This window comes from Phaseolus vulgaris, chromosome 8, assembly GCF_000499845.2.
Source record: "Phaseolus vulgaris cultivar G19833 chromosome 8, P. vulgaris v2.0, whole genome shotgun sequence".
NCBI classification, from domain to species: Eukaryota; Viridiplantae; Streptophyta; class Magnoliopsida; order Fabales; family Fabaceae; genus Phaseolus; species Phaseolus vulgaris.
Genome location: NC_023752.2, coordinates 10,742,503 through 10,765,712, shown reverse-complemented (window position 1 = coordinate 10,765,712; position 23,210 = coordinate 10,742,503). Strand labels below are relative to the sequence as shown.

The 23,210-nt window shown below is 29.3% G+C and overlaps 3 protein-coding genes across 3 annotated transcripts; all 3 read right to left on the bottom strand.

Annotated features, from left to right (window-relative positions):
- Positions 1-1,096: 1,096 nt before the first annotated feature.
- LOC137825688 (uncharacterized) lies at positions 1,097-3,519 on the bottom strand. Its single transcript, XM_068631425.1, has 3 exons — positions 3,152-3,519; positions 2,367-2,794; positions 1,097-1,662 (listed from the first exon to the last, which is right to left on the bottom strand). Exons 1-3 carry the CDS (start codon positions 3,314-3,316, stop codon positions 1,221-1,223), a joined length of 1,035 nt encoding a protein of 344 aa, XP_068487526.1. The 5' UTR covers positions 3,317-3,519; the 3' UTR covers positions 1,097-1,220.
- Positions 3,520-4,492: 973 nt separating this feature from the next.
- On the bottom strand, positions 4,493-5,086 carry LOC137824554 (uncharacterized). The gene is made up of 2 exons (XM_068630219.1): positions 4,892-5,086; positions 4,493-4,825 (listed from the first exon to the last, which is right to left on the bottom strand). Exons 1-2 carry the CDS (start codon positions 5,084-5,086, stop codon positions 4,493-4,495), a joined length of 528 nt encoding a protein of 175 aa, XP_068486320.1.
- A 9,016-nt stretch (positions 5,087-14,102) lies between these two features.
- On the bottom strand, positions 14,103-21,252 carry LOC137826969 (E3 ubiquitin-protein ligase APD2-like). The gene is made up of 10 exons (XM_068633136.1): positions 20,905-21,252; positions 20,260-20,366; positions 20,033-20,161; positions 19,814-19,907; positions 16,700-16,774; positions 16,553-16,632; positions 15,709-15,855; positions 15,376-15,445; positions 14,934-15,282; positions 14,103-14,472 (listed from the first exon to the last, which is right to left on the bottom strand). The coding sequence occupies exons 1-10, from the start codon at positions 21,161-21,163 to the stop codon at positions 14,397-14,399; spliced, it is 1,386 nt and encodes a 461-aa protein (XP_068489237.1). The 5' UTR covers positions 21,164-21,252; the 3' UTR covers positions 14,103-14,396.
- Positions 21,253-23,210: the final 1,958 nt, after the last annotated feature.

Below are 23,210 nucleotides of genomic sequence, written 5' to 3'. Positions count from 1 at the left end.
GCGAAAACAAAAAGTATTCAACCATTTGTAAGAATAATCCAATGATTTATGAAGTAACCATTAATAAAGTCAAGAAATTTCTTATTGAAAAAAATAGAAAGGATATGAATACTAAAAGAAAAATAAGAAAAATAGTTATAAAGAAATACAAAAAAAAAAGTGAAAAAAAAGAGGACTTGTAATTTCGAAGACAAATATTGATTCGAACAAAACAGTAAAAGAATAGAATTGGAAAAAGAAATTGCAAAACGAAAAAATCACATCATTTTTTTTAACTTTTTCATAAAAAAAAATACATAAATATCTTTCTATATTCATTTGTATTCCAAAGATCCATATACAACATTTTATTATATAAAAAAAATTAAATAAATGGATTTACGATTAAACAAATACAAAAAAAACTTATAAAACAAATCAAAGTATAGACAAACAAAATCGCAAATGCAGAAAGAACTTATAAAACAAATAAGTTCAGATTCGAATGAAAGTGTTAAAGTAAACAATATTATTTGGTAATTATTTCACATAATATATATTTTTGTAAATATTTAAGACATTAGAGGAAATAAAATAAATACTTGAATTATGTTATTTTAGTAAAAAAAATCAAAACTTATTTCAATTTCCATTTCTTCAACTACCAATGCCCAGAACCTAAACTGAAGAGTAAAAGTTTTAAGTGCTTTTATATATTAAAAAAAAACAGAAAACAGACTAAGAATAACGTGTTTTTAATAATTAAAAAGAAGAAAACAGAAAAAAAAAAAAAAAAAACAAACTTCCCTCACCTTTTTAAGAGTAGATACATAAATCTACCAATTAATTACTTCCCTTACCTTTAAAAACTAGATACATAAATGAGAAAAAACATGAAAGATATTTAAAAAAAAAAATACTCTATAAAGAAGGTGAGAAATAGAAATTGTTGCAGGCAATTTTCACACAAACAAGTGGAGAAGTGGTGTTAAGAAAATTCTGACCAGGAAAAACTAAAGAAGAAATGAAACAATAAATAAATACCATGGTTAAGAAAATTCTGACTATGAAAGAAACTAAAGAAATGAAACAATAAACATGAAAGAAACTAAAGAAATGAAACAATAAACAAATACCATCATCCTCTATTAAACTGTTGTTGTAGTTGCATTTGAAAGTAAAGAAAACAAGTAAGGAATAAGTGACATCTTCCTATGTTAGCTAAATGGTACCACCATTGCTTAAGGAGAAGTCAATAATCGTTTGATGCCACTTTTCTGTTCTGAGGTAAGCCTGGAGGGAAACTTGATATTGAACTTGATTCTCAAGTTCCCTTTCTTGGAAGGCTCTTTGGGAATTGGCATGCCCTCTCCTTTCACAACTTCTTCGTATGTAGGACTAACTGTGTTGTTGATAGGGATTGTCAGATTCCGACCATCAAGAGTTGTCAGCTGAACTGAGCAACCTGTCAAGGCTTCTACCAGAGATATTTTCTGGCTGATAACAAGATCATTGCCATCCCTCTTGAACAAACTATGAGGCTTCTCATCGATTATGAATACAAGATCAGCAGGGATAACTCCTCTTTGTTCATTTCCCTTTTCGGGAAATGTTATTTTTGTCCCTTTCTTCCAACCTGGCCTGATCTCAATTGCCAGGATTTCCTCTACTGTGGAGGGTCTCCTGCAAATAACCAAACACATTGCTACATTTCACAACACAATTTCACACTTCATCATACATTCTTATGTCTCCTAACTTCACACCAAATTCCTACAAGATGATTGATTCTGTGATACACAGAGAAAGGTACCAAGAATGAATGTTCACACAAATCATGGCACAAAATCAGCATTATCATTCCGCAACTGACTATGAAAAACCATCTCTCATAAAAGATGCTACTCAATGTCATTGTAGTCAATGTAATGACATTGTGGAGTGAGACTAGGCCATGATAGGATTCAAATAGAGAACAATCTTCATGACTGCCGTGATGGCTAAAAGCCACAGCACTTTGTGAGATAAAGCAGTGAAATGGAACTATGATGAGTTTCAGAAACTCATTTCACACACCTGTAACAGTGACTCATTTCATAAATGTTACTCGTCAAAGATATGATGAATCAACAGAATCTAACCTACCACTTTAACAGTAGAAATGGATAACTCTAAGCCTAAAACACGTGAACATAGGGTTAAATTTCAAAGCTATCATCAAACAATCGACCCAACTGATCAGATTAAAGAAAATCATGAAACTTTGTACATGAAATTTGATAATATGATTCCTTGCAATAACAGACTAACATAAACAAACTCAGGTCTTCAGGAAGAAACTATAAAGTAAGAGATGCAATGCAAGTGAGTAAAAGTGGAGAACTCACCCACTGGCATCGTTAACATCCCTTGAAATCTTCATTTTCTTGGTAGTCCCTTTATACAAATCCTCCAAACTACAATGCAATGTTCTCTCAATTGGTGCCCCTTTCCTAGGCATATGGACAGAGCCCTCTCCAGCTGCATTCCGAAATTGAGCAAAAATATCTTCACTAAACGGGCCACCCCTGGGAAATCCAGGTCGACCACCCATGTCCCCTGTTCCACCACGACCAACGGGGCTCTTAAACCCGAAAAACTCCGAAAATATATCATCAGCACTTCTGGGATTGTACTGGAATGTTGTCGACCCACCGTGGCTGCCACCAGGAAAACCACCGCCACCCGGAAAACCACCGCCACCCGGCGGCACACTATTCAACGCCTCCTCACCGTACTGATCATACAGGGCTCGCTTCTGTGGATCACCCAAGACCTGTTTCACGATTCAAATTAGGAAAAGAAAAACCTACCAAACCCCACTTCAAAAAAAATGAAAAATTGGAAACTTTTAATTATCAATCAAATTACCAATTGTCGTTCTAAACCAAAACCTATTTTAGATTCAATCTAGAACAGCCCACGAACTCAAAATTGAAAAACCTCCAAACAAAAATGACAAACCTCCAAAAAAATGACAACTTTGCACAAAACAATAGAACATCAAATTTGAAAAATAGTTTTCATCCAAACCCATCATCAAAATTACAACTTTCAAGGGAAACAAACCAACAAAAAACTGAAATTACTTCAAAATACCATAACATTTGAAAAGGATACTAAATTGACATACATCATATGCTTCCGAGATTTGCTTGAAGTTAGTTTCAGCGTCTTTCTTGTTGTTGGGGTTCTTATCAGGGTGCCACTTCATGGCCAAACTTCGATATGCTTTCTTAATATCATCATCTTTGGCGTTCCTATCTACTTTAAGGATCTTGTAGTAGTCTAAGCCCATATTTCCTGTGATCTTTGTTCTCTGCTAGGAAGAAAGAAGAAGAAAAGGGATTATCTGGTATTCTATTATACAGAAGAAAACAGCATAATCATGATATCACATCCATTCCTTCAAATCTTCAAATATAATACAGAGAGATACGGGGAAGAATAGATGTCAATATTCTTGCTAGTTACAAACAATCCCAGATGTGTCATCTACTTATCATTTATTTACTTTAAGTTTAATTTAACCTACAGTTGCTTCTTTTGAAAATAATAATGATATGTTTCACATTATAAAAATATTGTTGTAATCTTTTAAATTAAATGATAGTTAATTTGGTTTTACTTTCGATATGAAATATTCAAATGTTCCTTCACATTTTTATTCTATTAAAAATATATAATTTATAACTTTTGCAATTTTTTATTTTTATATGCAATTCTATAATAATACAATTTAATAATAATCCAACAATGATCAAATAAATAACTAAATAATTATATATTATATAAAAATGTACAGTGAATGATTTATTTTATTTTTTGAAACGTCTTTTATAATTATAACTATTTAATTTAATAATTATTGTAACATTCTTTATAAATATAATAATAATTTCTGTAGGTTTAGTAATAGTATATGAATATATATATTTATATATATATTATATAATTTTTGTTACGTATATAAATATTTGTAAAGTTAAATAGTGTTTTAGTCTATACAAAAATTACAATATTTATTATAATAATGGAAATATTAATTTTATGAAGATATGATGTTGAAAAGTTTTATTTCCTGATCTATGTTTAAAAAAAATATTCTTATATCTATCCTATTATGTCGATTTTGTATCTTCGTCCATCTATAATTACTGGACACTCAACAACACACATAGAAGAAGTTACTATAATATCTTTTGTTGGTGTAAATACCTCTAACAAAGCTATCAGATTGTGAAGCCTCAGTTACACTAATGACAAAAACTCTGTCTGCTGCTCTGGGTTTTTGGTTACTATTTTGTTGTACTTGCGACATTCCGCCAGATTTTGGAGCTCCCAATTGGACACGACACTCTTTTGTTACATGACCATACCTGTGACATTGATCACATGTCACATTTGACACTGGATCAGGGCAAAATCTAACAACATGTGGCCCACCGCATCTAAAATATTTCAAACTAGGTGGTCATTGAGAATTGGGTCTTCCACTACTATAAGATTGAGGTCTGAAATAAGGTTTCTTTCTATCTTCATATTTATGCATGCTTTTATAAGGTCCTCCCACTTGAGGCTTAGCAAGTTTGTTACTACTTTTCAAACTCTCCACTACTTTTGTTTTCTTCACTAGAGTAGGGAAATCTCTAATGGACATAGGGATCACCACTTCTGTAAGCTCTTGATTCAATCCAAACTCAAATTTTCTATATCTCCGAGCCTCAGTCATGGTTTGGGTGTAGAATCTAGCTAAGTGTTTGAACCTAGTAGCATATTCAGTGACTGAAAGATTTCCTTGTTCCAGCTGCATGAATTCAATTCCTCTTGCATATTTGACAATATCAAGAAAATACTCCTACAAAAATGTTACTTTGAAACTCTTCCAAGTGACAATTTCTTCTTTGTCTTCCATCATCTGCTTCATACCTATCCACCAAAACTCAGCTTCTTCAATAAACATATAGATGGCATAAGATAACTTTCTCTCTTCAGGGCATTGAGTAGCTTCAAATATTCTATAAAACATATCTACCGGTGGAGGAGGAGTAGGTGGTCTACATGTCATCTACTAAGCACATAAAGAATTGGGTTAGAAATTACTAAAATTCCCAACTACATCTTTAAGACAAATTAACTTAAAATAAATAATCACACAAAATATATACAAAACCAATCAAGACTTATCTCTAAAATGTACTCTAATTATTTAGAATTAAGATAGAAAATAATCCTGATCCAATTATTTCCAAAAGATTCGTATTAAGTAAGTCATACCAAAGACTAACACATAATCCAAAGATTACCAACTAATTCAATAGAAAGAATTCGGGTAAGTTCAACCTAAGTCGTGTATGAATTCCCCCATTTGCTTCTCACCATCTGATATCTTAGTTTCTCACCATCTGATATCTTAGTCTATGTGACTTAGATCATCAGTGAAACTCAGAGATCTATATTACCACATATGCATCAATACTTAATACACAACAAACATCATTCCATACCATACATTATCCTAAATGTATGAATTCAATTTCATACCATTTTCATCATACAATATCATTCAAAATATCCTATCTAACATAAAAAAAACAACACTTAAATATTAAACCATCAAAATCTAATATTTCAATAAGTTTAAATAATATATAAACAAACAACACAATATATAAATGCGTAACATCCCGGCAAGAGAAATTGAATATTGGGACCAAGTCCCTCCACAACCAGATCTTCTAGCTTAGGGTGTTATTAAGAATTAAATTTAGCTTCCCTTATCTTAATTGCTTGTTTTCCAAACAAAACAAAAATTTAGTATATAGTAAAATAAGTTGAGAGGATTACTCTTCTTAATTGACCTTACCAAAATTGATGACTAAATATTAAGAAAAACAGATAACAAAGAATCTTTACAGTAAAAATAACTTACTCTGTTTGAATAAATTTGATTCACTCCTTAGCGCGATCAGATTCTAAAATAAATGATGTATGGAGTGAGAAATAATAATAAAAAAAAAAAAGTTAAAAGAGAGATGGAGAGAAAGAGAAAAAAAAATGGAAAGAAACTCTATCCGTGGGTATGTGACTTTTAAAAGATTTGACGTTGTTACAAAATTATCTTATCTTCAATCAATTAAAATCTCTCTCCACCTCAATCGTATAAACTTTTTAATAATAATAAAATTCTTATCCTTTCAACTAATATTGTTGCTTAATTATTTTACTAACAGATTTGGGTGTTACATATTTAGTTATTAGTGGTGTAATTCTTTTATATTTATAATATTATAAACATAATAGATTTTCCTAATAAACATTTGAAGGTGTGCACAAATTTTTATGACAATATATAATCATAATTCTATTTGTAACCTCTTTATAACCGATGTTCACATTTTTTTTATTTTTTATTTTACTCTTATACTAATATTTTATTTTATCATTTTGTATTGGACATTGTGTTGTTTTATTATTATTATTTGTATTATAAATTTTCATTGGAATCTGAGAGCGGTTACTAAATAAGGAACAAATTTGAATCTATGTTGGTCAGTTTTTTTTTTAAAAAAACGTTTTCTTTGTTTTTAAAACTATAATACACAACACTTTATCTTCAAAATTTCAAAATCTAATTGTTCGTGTTCCTCATTTTTTTTTCCATTGTTATGCTGTGTTGGAATTGAGGTGAGAATTTGTGGAAGAAGGAAGAAATTATTTGTGAAAATTAGTGAGGATGTGTGAGGTTGTTTGGATTAAGGGATGATAGAGTAGATTTGTGATGATGATTTATTGAAATTTGTGAGTTATATGATAGTTAGAAAAGAATTTAGAAATTATAGTTAGAAGAGAATTTAGAAATTATTTTAAAGGTATTTACAAATTTATCCTTATTATTAAAAAAATATTTAAATAATGCGTTATGGTATATATTTTTTAGGTTTGAGTCAGTTATTTTTTCTAATATATAATATTCATAGTTACTTTTATTTTGTAATAAAAAATTAAAAAAATATAATAAAAAATAATTCAGTGTTAAATTGAAATAAATTTATTAAATATATTAAAATTTATGAAAATAACATTTATTATTATATACATTTGTTATTTTATATAATTATATATATATTTTATTCATATTATCTTTTTAATTTTTAATTATATATTGTTATTAATAGTATAATTAAATATTTTTATTACATAAATTTTAATAAACATACTCACCTACAATAATAAAAGCTAAACTAATTTTGAAATCGATTTTCGTAACCATGTGCATATCAAAATCAATTTTGGGCTACTAGACACCATTATAAGTCAAAATCGATTTTCCCATCTTTATCACAAGTCTCAAAATTGATTTTCATACTAAACATATAAATAGAATCGATTATATTGTCCTACAAAGGATATTAAAATCGATTTTTTTGTAAAAAAATGTCACATAAAATTGATTTTTATTCTCTATACACTCTATGTAAAATCGATTTTACCTTCTATCTTTCAACATGTTGTACTCATGCAGGGTGTAGTGTTAGGGAGATATAGGCATAAAATAGCATTAGTCTTATGTGTAATCACCGTTAATCCTTCTATATGAGAGGAGAAACGAGTATTCATCCCACCTGCTCAGTCATCCTGAGCATTTAGTTGTGTGAAAAGTGGGCTCCATGGGGATGTTGTGGAGAAGTGGGGTTGTTTTCCATGCTGCTGTGCTGAGAAAGTGGACATAGGTTTCTACTCTATTATATGTATTTTGTCTCCTATTTTCACTTAGAAGTTTACGCTTGGTTAGTTGTTTTATAGGGTTTTTATGTGCACTTTCTCTACCTTGTTTTTTTAAAGTTTTTTAGGCTAGATTGTGATGGTTTTGTATAAGGGTTGGGATATCCCTGAAGTATCCCTTTAATTTACTTAATTCTTTGCTGATAAAAAAAAATCCTGAACATCCTCATAATTACCCTCAAACTAATGGAACCAAATAAGTAACTAACTCACTCGCGAATCGAGACTTCAACCCGATCGTTAGTGTTTTGTTTTCTTTTACTTCAAAATCAAAGTTCTGTTTCACCATATATTCCTTTTCATGCTTCAACTTTACTACCTTAAAAAATGTCTCTTATTTTCCATTGTTCATTGTTGGATTCTTTGAATTTAATTTATTTCCTTCTATTATTTTATGTCAAAAATGTTTCGCAATGAGGAATTGAATTTTGTGCAGAGTTTATGTTTCTGATGACATAGGCAATTGACTTTGCTTTGGTGTTTGATTTATAATACCTTTTTGTAAGTTCCATCTCACTCAATCGTGGTGGGATAATTTGTCTTTGTTTGTCCACTCAATTATAAGATTAATTTTAACAAAATTAACTCTAAATTATTGAAGATAACCACCACATTTATTTAAATTCACTTATAAAATTATATTGAATTTTGTCTTTTTTCTTAAAGAAGTGCACAAATTTATTTCTTAACAATTAAAATCATACTTGAACAAATTGTCTAATTAAAAATAAATATAAATAATTTTTATAATTTTTTAAATAATTGTTTCTAACGTTTATAATTTTTTTCATTTTAATAAATTATATAATAAAATGGAAAATATAAGTTATAAATAATCATTGAACAAAGAGAAATATGTAAACTAAATATTACAAATAAAACAAAAAAAATCATTGAACAAATGAACTATCTAAAAATGAACTATCTAGAAGAAGAATAAGAATTTATAGAGATTAATCATATATAACTATTATGCTGAATATATTTATATAAATTTTAATAATAAATATATGATAATATTTAAAAAATCAGATACATGTAAATTTATAAGTAATTAGAATAGTACAATATAATATAAGTTTATAATAATATATTTAAAAAATTATATAGATATACATAAGTTTTTAATAAATTAGAATATTACAGTATAAATTTATAATAATATTTAGAAAAAACTTGTGTTCCAGTAACAATAATATACATACACATAATGTATATTAATATTTTTTTATTTATTCACAAACTAAAAAATATTTTAAAATAATACATACTCATCCAAAGAAAATATCTATAAAACTTTTTATAGATTCAACTTTTGAATCTATAATTTTATATAGTGGTGTATAAAGTACAACAATAAATTTCAAATAATAATAGAAGATATTTAAGTATTAAATAAATATATAAAAGAATATTAACGAATATTTTTTAGAATCCTTTTATTAAGTATGTCTAATAAGATTAAAAAATTGGCTAATTTATAACTTTGATCTACACAATTATAGAGTGGGTAATTTCAAGACTTTGAATACCCAAACACATGCATGTGTTTTATGTGTGCAATACATTTCTTAATCTATACTATTTAAACACTTAATTAAATTGTTAAGATCCTTATGATCAAACTTGCAACTTAATGAAAAAAATCCTAAAAATGAAATGTTATCAAATAATTCCAAACTTAAACTAAAGGATAAATTACTTGAGAGAATTAAGTAATGAAAATAACAAAAAGGCTAAACATTAAAAAAAAATAAGAAATTAAGAAATTAAGAGATATTAGAGAAAAATCCACACTCACACAAATTGAAAAATATTCATATATAAATGATCCAAGACAATTTAGCTACATGTTACAATCTAATTTTGAAATCGATAAAGATTAGAGTAAAAATGTTAGAAAGATAAAATAAGATAGAAGGTAGAGAAAGAAAGTTTGAAAAAATTGGAAATAAGAAAAAAAAATGAAAAACGAAGATAAAAGGCCTTTGGTCAAAAATTCTTAAAATTAGTCTATTTTACTTAATTGAAACGACATACAAAATTTTGGTAAAGATATGTCTAATAAGAAAATTTGTATATAATTTGTATAAAATTTTGGTAAAGTTAAATTGATAAAGAGATAAAAAAAAATATTATGTCAAATGCAAGTGGAGAAGAGAATGGTTTGAGTGGGAGAAGGACCAAGTGGACGAATTCATGTATATTCTGGAAGGTCAAACCTTGAAATCTGGCTGGGACGACAAATGGCTATGGAGAGATCCGCAAAACAGTAAGTATTCTGTCAAATCTGCATATGAAATCCTTTCTAGTTCTACCCCAGGTGCTTTTAATGTTATGTTTAGTGTCCTGTGGGGGTCTGTTGATTCCACTATCGACACAATGCTATGCTTGGAGGGCATTACAAGACAGGATAACTACAAAACAAAATCTGCTTAGAAGGTCGGTTCACGTTGTGATTCTCTGTGTGTTTTATGTGGTAGCGAGGAGGAAACAATCTCCCACTTGCTGATATCTTGTCCAATTGTGAATGCTGTTTGGAATTTATGTCACAATTGGATTGGGGTCAGCTTTGTAAACCATTTTGCTATGAAGGAACACTTTGAACAATTTCATTATACTTGGTTTAGCAAAGGTAACAAGTTATGGAAATGTGTGTGAGTTTCCATCATTTGGTGCATTTAGAAACATAGGAATGGGATTGTTTTAACCAAGCAAAAGTGGATGCAAGTGAAATCTTCTCTATGGTTCAAATGCAGTCATGGACTTGGTTAAAAAACAAGGTTCCAAGTTGTATTTCTCCTTTTCAGATTGAGTCCAAAGCCCAACTACTTTTATTATTATGACAGCAAAACGTTGATAGTCGTGTGGATTGAGAGGTTGGTCTTTTGTTCCTTTTGCTTGGCCCGGTAGGTGTGCGTTCTGTTTCTTGTCATGCTTTGGTTTTTTGTCTTCTTGTTTGAGAGGCTAAATTCTCCTTTGTTGTAGAGCCGTTTAGCGTTCTTTGTTTTACATGACGCTTTTTCGTGAAAGGTAGAGGTTTTTTGTGCTTTGTTTTGTCATGTTTGTCTGTACTTTAGAGCGCTCAGAAATGTTATCTGAATTCTTTCTTATATAAAGGTTAGAACACCCCTTTGTGTTCCTTTTATATTTATATTTATTTATTATTTGTTATATTTATATTTATTTATTATTTGTTAAAAAAAATTGTAAGAAATAGATTTTCGGATGTTGTATTAAAATTGTTAAAATTTTATTTTTTTATAAGTGTTAATTTCATTTTAAGTTTAAATAAGCTTTAAATCCTTTAATATTTTTATTTAAGTATCTATTAAATTATTTTATCCTACTGAGTAACAATTTTTTGTCAAAGATCCTCACCCTTTGTTCTCTCTGATAATAGTCTGACATGGTTGTTTTATTGTATAGTCTTCTTCATAGAGAATGCTTTTTTTTTTATAGTATTTAATTTTAAAAAAAAATGATGTTGTTCCATATTCAATCTACATGCTTGCTATCAGACATGGAAAAGATATTTATAACTTATTTAAACTCTTTATTTATTTATTATTATTATTATTCCAATTTTAAAGAAACTTGCTCACTACGTTTTTCGCTAAACACTCTGTTAGTCAAATTTATTACCCGTGTAAATAATTATAATTTTTCATACGATAATATTTTTTTTGGTTAGGATTTCTGCTACGGATAACGTTAAATAATAATTTCAAAGGATATTACTAAAAAGTGAGAACTTTAAAGGAAAAAAGAACTTGTTGTTGACCTTTTCTTCCTCCACCTCTGTATCGATGAAATTATTTTGTTCTTAAAAATTTACAATTTTAAAATGTATATTTTCTATTTACTTCTTCATTTTTAATGTAAAAATATATTTTAAATTATAAAATTTGAAATATCTATTTTAAAAATATACATAATTTCAAAGGATGACACTAAAAAGATAGAACTTTAAAAGAAAAAATAACTTATTATTGACCTTTTCTTCCTCCACATGTAACTTGACATCGATGAAATATTTTGTTCTTAAAATTTACAATTTGAAAAATTATTTTTTACTATTTACTTCTTTATTTTTAATCTAAAAATATATTTTAAATTATAAAATTTGAAATATTTCTTAAAAAAATACATAATTTAAAACATATTCTCAAATTTAAAAATACTTTCTAAATTATATGATAAAAAATATTTTATAAATTATGTAATCTAGAAATATCTGCATCTTATATTCCATAATATATTTTTCTAAAAAAATTTATTCTGATTATAAAATTTAGAAGATATTTCTAATATGAAAATATTTTTTTATAATTTAGAGTTTTTTCAAAATTATTAATTTTAAAATAAAGAATATCAATATAATGCAAAGTATTTCTAATATTTTAAGAAAAATATCACAATAAGCTATTGATGTGCAGATGGAACAACCTCATTATTTCAAATTCGCTCAGCAAGTGTAGGTTTACTGATTGAAATTTGTCCACAGAATTAGAGAAGTCAACTGCTCAACTTTGATGTTTGAATGTTATTATTTTTTATAGAAATTTTTAAACATTTTATAAAAAAATATGTTATTTAGATCTTTTTAAATTGAAGTTTTTATATTTATAATAACAATTTAATTATTTAAAATTATAGAATGTTAAATTTTATCTAAAGATAATAATTTGAATTTTTTTATACTTTATTTTCTTATACTACGTTTTTTTTTTTGAATAGTGGGTAATCAATTTGACTAACATATAATTACTTTTTGGTTTCACAACAATGTAAGAATTGTTGAGATTAGAATTAAATTTTTTTTATCGACAATAAAAAATAATAAATGTAATCACTTCAGGGGTGGTCTAACCCTTATACAGAATAATAGACCTACTTCACTCCCACCTAAAAGACACGTCACTGGACACCTGATTAAAAAACACTCCTGTGTTTGAATGTTATTATTTTTTATAGAAATTTTTAAACATTTTATAAAAAAATATGTTATTTAGATCTTTTTAAATTGAAGTTTTTATATTTATAATAACAATTTAATTATTTAAAATTATAGAATGTTAAATTTTATCTAAAGATAATAATTTGAATTTTTTTATACTTTATTTTCTTATACTACGTTTTTTTTTTTGAATAGTGGGTAATCAATTTTACTAACATATAATTACTTTTTGGTTTCACAACAATGTAAGAATTGTTGAGATTAGAATTAAATTTTTTTTATCGACAATAAAAAATAATAAATGTAATCACTTCAGGGGTGGTCTAACCCTTATACAGAATAATAGACCTACTTCACTCCCACCTAAAAGACACGTCACTGGACACCTGATTAAAAAACACTCCTGACTTTATTAAAAAACAAACCCCCTAAAAACAAGCACATGAGCTCAATAATATATCAAGAAATCATCATCATATAGACCAGAGGTTTGAGACACTAATTGAAAAAAGAGAAGAATCCAGATAGAGACTTGGACGTAATCCAAGGTCAAGCCTTCACTTGAACCAAGACAACCACTTCTAAACCATCGACAACTCCTCCTTTAAAAATTACGTCATTTCTATGTTTCCACAACTCGTTTACTACTGTAGTTCATATCACTCTCACACCTCATTTACCGAAGTGATGCATTACACAATCTAAACTGAGAGAAATTTAGCAGTGGATCATTATGGGACACAAAGTGCACTTCAAGCCATGCAAAACAACGGCTCCACACTAGCCAAGCAAAGCTGCACTTGAAGAACAAATGACTATTTGACTCCTCCTTCACCCTACAAAGGCTACAGAGAGGGCTTTCGACCATAACACCACGCTTTTCCAAGTTAATCCTAGTGGCTAACTTATTTTCCAACACTCTTCATACAGTAATAAGTGCAGAAGACATAGCTTTACACCTCCAAATATTTTAAATTTATTTAAAATACTGATACACTGATAATCAACCAGATTATAACATAAAATAGAAATATATATTTTTAAAATAAAACAATTTTAAAATTATATTAGTTAAATCAAAATTAGTAATGTTTTTTAATTTACACTTCTGAAATTAACATTATCCTTTCATTTATTCTTTCTTGTTGTTACACTTGATGTTTCACTAAGACAAAAACTGGCACTCCCTATTTCTACGTCCAACAAACCATTAAAGCTATAAGGAGGTAGGTAGTGATATGTTAATTAAAAATATTATTATAATGATTTATCAAAGTGTATGTATTTTAATTTTTGGATGTTAAAGAAATTTTTTCCTAAAGCAAAACACAGTTAAGGATAATAGAGAGCAAAAGCGTTTGAAATATACCCGCATACCTTCTTAAGTTTTGCAGCAATGGCCAATTAGCAACAAAATAACGTGTAACTGAATACATAAATCTCTGATTCTTGGCAATCATCTATCATCTAGTGCGTACTGCACTAGAGGCAGTGTTTCAATGGGCAATAGGATCTTCATCAGCAGCCACCATTTGCTTCATCATTCTCAATGATTGCCAAGAAAATAATGTGTAGTCGAGTACATCTATTCTGGTGTCTACTCATCTAATCTCTACAATAGGCTGAGCACTGATCAAACATTGAAAATCTTCCTAACCTTCTTCATGTTCCTACGACAAACAGGGCAAGTACCAGATGCCTCAGCTATCCTGCATTTACATGCATCACCACACAAGAATAATCATTAACCAATGCACTGAGCTACAGGCCAATGAAGATGTGATCTTAACAAAAAATTGTTAATACATACTCTTGAAAAGTGGATTAACACGTTTTTTAAGCAAAAAACCATCTCAAATAAATTACGGATTAGTTTGGAAAATACTTCTATTAAAGAGAAAAAAAAAAAGACAAAATCAGTGCATGTATTATGCTGTTAGTATGAAATAACTTCCCCATTTAGCTTATACATTATCTAATTTTAGTTTTCTGAAGTTGATTTCATTTTTTTTATCTCTCTCATTTTTTATGGTGAAGTTTCTCCGAATAGATGATCTACCTGTTCAATCTTTCTTCTGAAATGATAATTATTGGAAATGTGAAGCTTTTTGTAAATAAAATTGCTCTAGAAATATGACAGTGTTAGTAGTTATTGTAGCAATGAGTTTACCTAGTTCCACATGCAAAACAAGCCACGCAGTGGCCACATGGAAGGAAGAAGCAGTCCCTTGGAGCATCAAAGCAAATAGCACATAGACGCCGTGTATTGTTACTGGTTTCACCATCACCTGAAAGCTTCCCATCAATGGGGCCTCCTGGAAGAAAGTCAAGATCCTCCTCGTCTTGTGGCAAGGAATCATATGACGAACCCCAACTTGAAAGATCATCATCTTTGTGAGAAAGCAGAGGTGCTCTCTGAGGTTCTGTTCCCCCAGTTATAACTACTGCTCTATCTACATGAGCAGACTGAAGATTGTTCAATAAATTGAAGGTCCAAAACACAAGCAAAGTCAATCCACCTGCAGGAAGATGTAGAATAAATAGTAAGATGAAACCGTTTAAGATTGGTACAGGTTGTAAAAGGCTGACTTAGTAACGACTAAGGAGTTTACCAATGCCAAAAATATAGGTTACCCATCTTGGTCCATAGGACAGTTTGATATACCATTCATTGGATGCATTCTGAACCAAAGAAAAGTTACATAAGTAGCAAAAGCAAAGAATATGCATTTCACTAGGGTCTAGGGAATTAGACTTTTCTTGGAGAGGGAAAGGCACATGATTTACAAGTTTCAACCAAAATGCAATGCTAGGTTGCAACATTAATAATTTTACTTCCCATTTATCATTTATATGTTGTAATGATCACCATTTCTTTCAATCAAGTATATGATAATTCCATTGATAACCATTTCTTTGAAGTAAGCAAATGATAATAATCTTGCCTGTTGTGGACCAGGAGTAACTAAAACAGCTGCACTTCCATCAAGAAAGCAAATATCTAAAGTGCATGGACTACTGGTAAGAGCGCATTTGTAGTAAGCATTTGTTGTATTATGCAAAGAGGAGCTTACACTGAGGTTTAATGCCACCTATTCAATAAGAATGGACAAAAGGTAAGTAACAAATGATTGATTAGTTAACAAATTACTACAATGCTTGATAACATATAAGCCAATTGAAATCATAATAAGAGGGGGAAAACGTGACTGATGTATGGGAAACATAAAGTAATAAAAACTGGTAAGATTGCTTGGATCAAACCCCATCTTTCCCATACTCAGAAGACTCTGGTTCAGAATTATAATTACTTTTACACCATTTTAATAGAATGCAGGGTCTTTCCTGAAACAATAACAATGTCCAAATACAGTACTAATCAGGTCTGGTGATTATTTCAGTTGTACTGAAGTCTATGTGTTCAAATTATAGTGTTTGAACTTTTGTGAGTTCTTTGTTTATTTTCCTCAGTCATGAAAGGATTTAGGATACACGAGATTAGATTCTTGCAAGTGCTTACAAAAACAAGGAAGGGATGTTGGTAAAAGGATTAAGAAAAATTCACAAAGAAGGAAATGGAATGTGGTCTGAGGGCAAGGTCATTTCTGCTAAGGACTAGGTCCGTCTAGATACTTTTAGATTCAAGTTCACATTTTCCTTCTTTGCAGTTTACGACAGTCTGACAGCAAAAATAGTCTTGTCCGACTAGGTGAGATCTGTTTCATGCATCAAATAACATCATTGTGCTTGTTTTAAAACTAAATGTATGGTATAGGAATACAGAATTACCTCCACGTCCTCATCCAAATTACCCAATGCCACGTAATAGCTGGACGACCAGAATATTTCCTGCGTAATCATACCACTTCCTACAAAGAAGCAAAGCAACATCAGCATAGGTACAATAAACACAAAAGTTGTTTTTCTGTGTCTTACCTTGAATCACATTCCATGAAAGAGTTGTATTAGGTTCTGTTGGGTTCTCCAGCCACCGAGTGAAGGCCTCCTTCCCTGAAAAAGCAAGGGCATCAGAATGATATGTCGACAAAATATACTTAGCCATGAAAATTTTGGTACAACCATATAGAATAATAACCATGTGCATATGCTTGAATTTCGTGATAACTAAAACGAGGGATGTGCTGCGACTTTAACCGGGATCCTATGGGAATAACAAACTAACTAAAAAAATTACAACATCACAGCCTCTGCTCCAAAGAAGAATAAAAGTAAATAACTAGTTTATTAAAATCAATTATTTTCACCAATTGAATATGATTTCAAAGTATATATTATAATTAGGATAAAAAAAAAAACATTCGTGGAGGAAGTAATAAAAAAACTCTAAATTCAGTCACTAAAATACAAAGGAAACTTATAAACGACTTAGCAGAAAATAAACATTAACCTAAATAAATTGTAGTACTTCACACTTAGTGAAATTAGACTTCGAAAGCAAAGAAGTTTCTTATTTTTACTTTTCCTAATTAGTTAAATTACTAGATAATATCACATAAATGTTATATATATATATATGTGTATGTATGGACGAATGGTAAAATTAATTATCGATTGTTAAACATTTTTTCTCATGATTTGGTTCTTAGGTCGATGGAAACTTCGGCGGTTATCTTATGTATGTCAAGCAGACACAATAATTGATTCCAAAAGAAACTTCACTTTTACTGGAAAAATTAATATATACACTACATAAATTTAGGGAGCGAACCTTGAGTGCTTTAAGCTACCTTTCACATTAAGTACCACTCTCCTATCAAAGAGGAGGGTGTGTTAAGATAATACATTAAGTGCAAAGATTTTAATAAGGCAAGTTATTTTGAATAATTTTTAGAATTTGTTTGGTTAATGTTTTCCGGGGATGTTCATATTAGCCTAATGGCTAATTGCTAATGGGTCTCAATCCCAAGTTATTGTTAACGTAAGTGTTAATGGGCCTCGATCCTGATTTATTATTATCCTTAGTGTTAATTAACTTTTGTCTCGAAACTTTAATGTTAATTGACGTCTGTCTTGATTTATTATTAGCCTAATTGTTAATGAGTCTGAGTCTTATTCTATCATTACCCTAAGTATTAATGAGTCTCAATCTCGATTTATTATTAGCCTAAATGCTAATAGATGTCAACCTCAATATTATTAGTCTAAGTGCTAATGAGCATGAACCCTTGATCTATTATTAGCTAAGCGCTAATGGGCCTCGGTCCCTATCTTTTATTATCCTAAGTGTTAACGAGTCTCATTTCCAATTTATTATTAGCCTAAGTGTTAATGAGTATCAATATCAATTTATTATCAGTCTAAGTGTCAATGAACCTTGATTCCGATTTATTATTAGCCTAAATGCTAATGAACTTCAACATTAATCAAAATATTAATAGGCCTCAATCTTGATTTATTATTATCGTAAGTACTAATAAACCTCAATTTCAATTTATTACTAGCCTAAGTGTTAATGAGTTTCAACACCGATTTATTAACCTAAGTGCTAATAGGCCTAGAATCTGATTTGTTAATAGCCTAAATGTTAAATCGCTTAGCCTTCAAACTTAAAATGTTTTTTACTTCGATAAAGCTAGTTAGCCCATTGTATTGACAATGATTATGATATTTTGACACCCTATTCCACCTTACACCCACAACAAAATATTAATATTTGTAATAAAAAAAATTTAAAAAAAAAATCTCCTTAATGAAAATATAAACAAAATGCAAAATGTTAAAATAATTTTCAAAATTAAAAAAAATTATAAATTTCTATAAATGATTAAAATATTAATATTTGTTATGGGTGTAGAGTGGAATATGGATGTCAAAAAATCATTTTTGTATTGACAATGCATGTTCAAAGTACAAAAAAACAAATAAAAACAACATTCAATTGACAACCATAAAATAGTATTACATCCTCATTCCCTATCCACTATCAAGCTTATTACAACAACTTTTCATAGTTCAATTGTCGAATAGTTAATTGATGGAGTGATCACTTAATCTTGTTCTAAAGCTACTTGAAATCAAAGTTGTCAAACTCGAGAGTCTACATAGACTCGTGAGAATTCTATAAACTCGACTCGTAAACTCGTAAGAGTTTACTTCACATGAAAAAAATATTTTAATAATATAATTAATCAAAGTAGTTAAAACAAATAAATTCACAACACTAAAATAACTACATTTTTACTTTTACTTTTAATAGATAAAGATGCACTTAGATTGTCCTCGTCTATAATGGTCACTATAGATTACGATTTTTTAGGCAACTGTCGCCTATATCTGTGTCTACCATACAAACTACGGTTATTAGGTCATAACTATCGTCTATATACTTTTCTATTTCCCACTCCAGGCTTTTTCGTTTTCGCGCTTTCTTCTCCGTTTCTCCCATTGATATCTTCTTTACAACCTCTCATTGTTGTCACTACTCTCATTCCTTGTAATGTGTCTTTCTTATTATTTTTTATGTTGTTTTTCATATTTTTTGTGCTTTCTTGATGGGGTTTTCTCCCTTTTCATTGTTGAATGAGTGTTTCCAAGTTCGAAATTGTGGCTTGTGTTCTACTCGTCATTGTTGTTGTACGTCATCGCTGAAACTCTTGAATTCCTCCACACCTTTATTCCTTTAACACAACTCGAAGTCGTTATCTCTCGAAATCAAACTTGATGGTTATTTCTTTACATTAATTGTTAGATTATCAACAATAACAAAGAAAGAAAAAGAAAAACAAGATTAAAGAAAATATTTTAGAATTATCTATACTATAACCGTCGCTTATAGTGGTCTAATGACTACATTTTTGTGACCGTCATTTATAATTCAAAATTATAAACGTGTAAACTACAATTCTAAAACTATCGGATAAGGCGTTTAAAAACTACTATCTAGAGACATTTTTACAATTGTAATTTCTTCTTGTTCATATATATATATATATTACATATCTAACATGCAGTTAAACTCAAAATTATTTTGAGAGGAGAAAGCCAGCCAAAAATAGGGAAATCTGAGGGATAAAGTTTGGTATGCCATACCTTGTGCAACTATAAGGAAAACTGAAGAGCTCTTTGAACTAACGTGATACGAAATATTTATTACACTCCCTCTGTTTAGATAAATTTTCCATTCCTGTGGAAGAGATAACAAAGGAGTTGGAAGACTTTCGTAGTATCTAATTTCATAATCATGTGAAGGTCAAAGATGAAACCTGAAAGGGAAAGGGAGAGGCAATTGGAAAAAGTACATTAACTTACCTTTTCTGCGCCAGTGGGAAGAGACACATTAAGAGTTTCACCCCAAGAGCTAACAACATCAAGTGGGGGATCCCCATATGTACCGTAAAGAATGGCTCTTGGTCCAGGGTTTGCCACCAAATTTTCTACCTAGTGCAAAATGAGAAAAAAAAAATCCATATTATCTACACTTTCACTAGCTACAAATCCAAGCACAGATATATATAAATACCAATGGTGACTCTCACCTTCACAGATTTCACGAATACCGAACTAGGTTGGAAAACTATCGAAGATTCTGGACCAAGCATGATGGTCATGGACCCATAAACCCCCAGTATCATAGTCATCGACACTGTAGCTTGAAATATGTTCAAAAATCAAAATCTAAAAAACAAAATATAAACTTTTTTGCTTATGGTAAATTACAAAATCTACCAACACTTCATATAATCGGGAGTGACTGTGGTCCAATTATGTCAATCTATCATTTGGTAGCTGTTTCAAATTTATATATGTAGGCTGTGAAAAAAAAAAGTGTATAAATGCAATTATCCAACATAGAAAAGGTCTGTTACCAATTAATAATTGGAGAAAATTTAAAAAATAATTTATAATTATTCTAATTATAACTAGAGTTTTAATTTAATAATCCATACAGCAAATTTTAAACTAAATAACTTATTATCCAAGAGAAATTCAAATTCTAATTAAAAACAATATAAAAACACGTAATATTTTGGAGTTTAATGGTAATGCACCATTCTCGAAGTAATTCAAGGTGTTTTTTTACTAAATTTTATCAATAAATTATAAAAAAAATGAAGATAACACCGTGAATGCATTAAAAACTACGATAACAGACAGAACACTGGGATTGAAGATTCCGTTACCGAATAACCAAAAGCTGAAGACAACGGCGAAGCAGGAGCAGGTTTCGTCTCTAACAGAGCTATCGCCGATACTCCAGATGCCTCTGCTGGAAGTGCCGCGCACACGCTCCGCCTCGCGTGACCGGCCCGGCGGCGCCTGAGAGCTGGCGGACGCAGTTTCTTCCGGCGGTAGCACGGTGGTGGAGTGAGGGTCCGGCATTATTGTAGAGAGAAAAGGACGAGTGGTGCGAGAGTATGAGGAGTGAATTAATGGGTGCATGGTGAAGTGAAGCGTTATTAGTGTTCAACTGCGGGTCTTCTAATGAGGTTTGGTGGCGGGAATGGTAGTTAGAGAAGTGAAATTATGGTGGTTGCAAACAAATCTTACTTTGGTTATGTGAGACAAAAGTTGATGCAGCTCTTTGCAATTGAAGAGTGAGATTTGACTTACTCAACCCTCGTGCTTTTCTACTGTACCTAACCCAAAGTCTTCACTTCTTTTGGATTTTAATTTTGGTTTTATCCAAAACGATAACGTGTATATCATTTGGCCCAGAATAAAATATAATTTTATTTTAAAAAAAAAAGCTCTTAAATTTGTTAAAGATAAAAATTATTGTTTTCTTTAAATAAATTCGATTAAACATTGATGACAATGCATTAGAGACACCGGTAGTAGAAAGTGGGGTCTGTGTGTAATGACACCAGAAAGATCTTTACATAAGTGTCTAATCACTATTTATAATGAGTGTTTTGATTTTATAATTATTATTTCTATATTTATTTTAATTACGATTTCTATTAATTGGAAGTTTTTTTTTTTTATAATAATAGTGTATGGAAATTAAACTTTACTTTTAACTATAAATGAAGTATAAAATTTACAAAAAGTTAAATATAAAATCTTATGTGAAATTTTTATTTTAAAAATAAAAAATAATTCGTGTTTTTAGTTGAATTTCAACTTCTCAAGGAATCTTGAGCTTTATTGACCCAATTGTGAATTTTGTTAAAGATTATAGTTATTGTAATAAGATATATTAGAGAACAAATGACAATGTCTAACCGTTTGGATCTGGGTGATTAGTGTTCATTCAGATTAAAAATAAAAAGTATTTTTGTTTGGATGAGAGAGTTTGCACATATTAGGTGGTATGGAAAGGCAAAGGAAAGTGAAATTTAGTTCTTTGCTGGTTTGAGAAGATTTGCAAAGAAAGTTAACCATTTACTATGTTACCCATTTGTCAACTATCATAACTCATGTACCATAACAATGGAAATTCTTTGCACAACACCATGCAATAGAGATTCACACAAGATTTCTGAGTGCTTTGCCTAACATAGATTTGTACGAGATTCCTACTTTGACCCGTGCATATTGGATTGTGATGGGTGATGAGTTAATGAAGTGATAAATATGGGAGGGGAGGAGATGTGAGTTGAGGGAAGAACTTGAAGGTCATCAGAAGTGTGCAGTGTGGTTGGGGGTGGTGCACTCGTTGTCGATGGTGTTGTGTGTGGCTCGAATTGTTGGTGGTGCTCGGTGAGCAATTGTGGTCTGCAGTAGTCATAAAGTCAGTCAGTGATGGTTGCATCGTCAATACGGTGATTTATTTTTTTTAAAAAATCTACATGATAATTGATAATGGTAATTAAGTTTAAAGAGATAAATATTTTTGAAATATAAATATTAAATAAGTTATTTATCAAATTAAAATTTGTTTATATATAACTTGTAACACTGATTTTCATAAATATATTATAAATAAGGATATAATTTAAAAAACTTTATAAACATTATTTTAAATTTATAAAATAATTATAAGTATACAAAATATATAAATGTTTTAAAATACTACTTTATAGATACTTTATATATAATATTTAATTTAAAAAAAAAATCAAGTAAAAAACTTTATAAATATTATTTTAAATTGATAACATAATTATAAATATAAAGAATATTTAAATATTTAAAAATACACTTTGCGAAGTTTATGTATAATATATATTTATTTTTAAAAATGAAGTAAGAAAACTTTGTAAATATTATTTTGAATTTATAACATAATTATAAGTATAAAGAATATTTAAATATTTGAAAATATCACTTCACAAGGTTTACGTATAATATTTTTTTTTAAATTAAGTAAAAAAACTTCATAAAATTATTTTAAATTTATAAATAATTATAGGTATAAAAAATATTTAAATATTTGAAAATACCACTTTACAGAGTTTACGTATAATATTTAACTTTTTCCAAAAATCAAATAAAAAAAACTTTATAAATATTATTTTGAATTTATAAATAATTATAGAAAATA

What these genes read in the sequence shown, in the direction of transcription:
- LOC137824554 (XM_068630219.1), bottom strand. Translation starts at nt 5,086, where the DNA reads ATGACATGTAGACCACCTACTCCTCCTCCACCGGTAGATATGTTTTAT. An exon ending in TCACTTGGAAGAGTTTCAAA is followed by an intron (nt 4,826 to 4,891) that starts GTAACATTTTTG and finishes GAATTCATGCAG; the next exon opens with CTGGAACAAGGAAATCTTTC.
- LOC137825688 (XM_068631425.1), bottom strand. Translation starts at nt 3,316, where the DNA reads ATGGGCTTAGACTACTACAAGATCCTTAAAGTAGATAGGAACGCCAAA. An exon ending in AAATCTCGGAAGCATATGAT is followed by an intron (nt 2,795 to 3,151) that starts GTATGTCAATTT and finishes ATCGTGAAACAG; the next exon opens with GTCTTGGGTGATCCACAGAA. An exon ending in GATGTTAACGATGCCAGTGG is followed by an intron (nt 1,663 to 2,366) that starts GTGAGTTCTCCA and finishes GGTTATTTGCAG; the next exon opens with GAGACCCTCCACAGTAGAGG.
- LOC137826969 (XM_068633136.1), bottom strand. Translation starts at nt 21,163, where the DNA reads ATGCACCCATTAATTCACTCCTCATACTCTCGCACCACTCGTCCTTTT. An exon ending in TTTCCTTATAGTTGCACAAG is followed by an intron (nt 16,775 to 19,813) that starts GTATGGCATACC and finishes TTGCTTTTTCAG; the next exon opens with GGAAGGAGGCCTTCACTCGG. An exon ending in TTCATGGAATGTGATTCAAG is followed by an intron (nt 16,633 to 16,699) that starts GTAAGACACAGA and finishes GCTTCTTTGTAG; the next exon opens with GAAGTGGTATGATTACGCAG.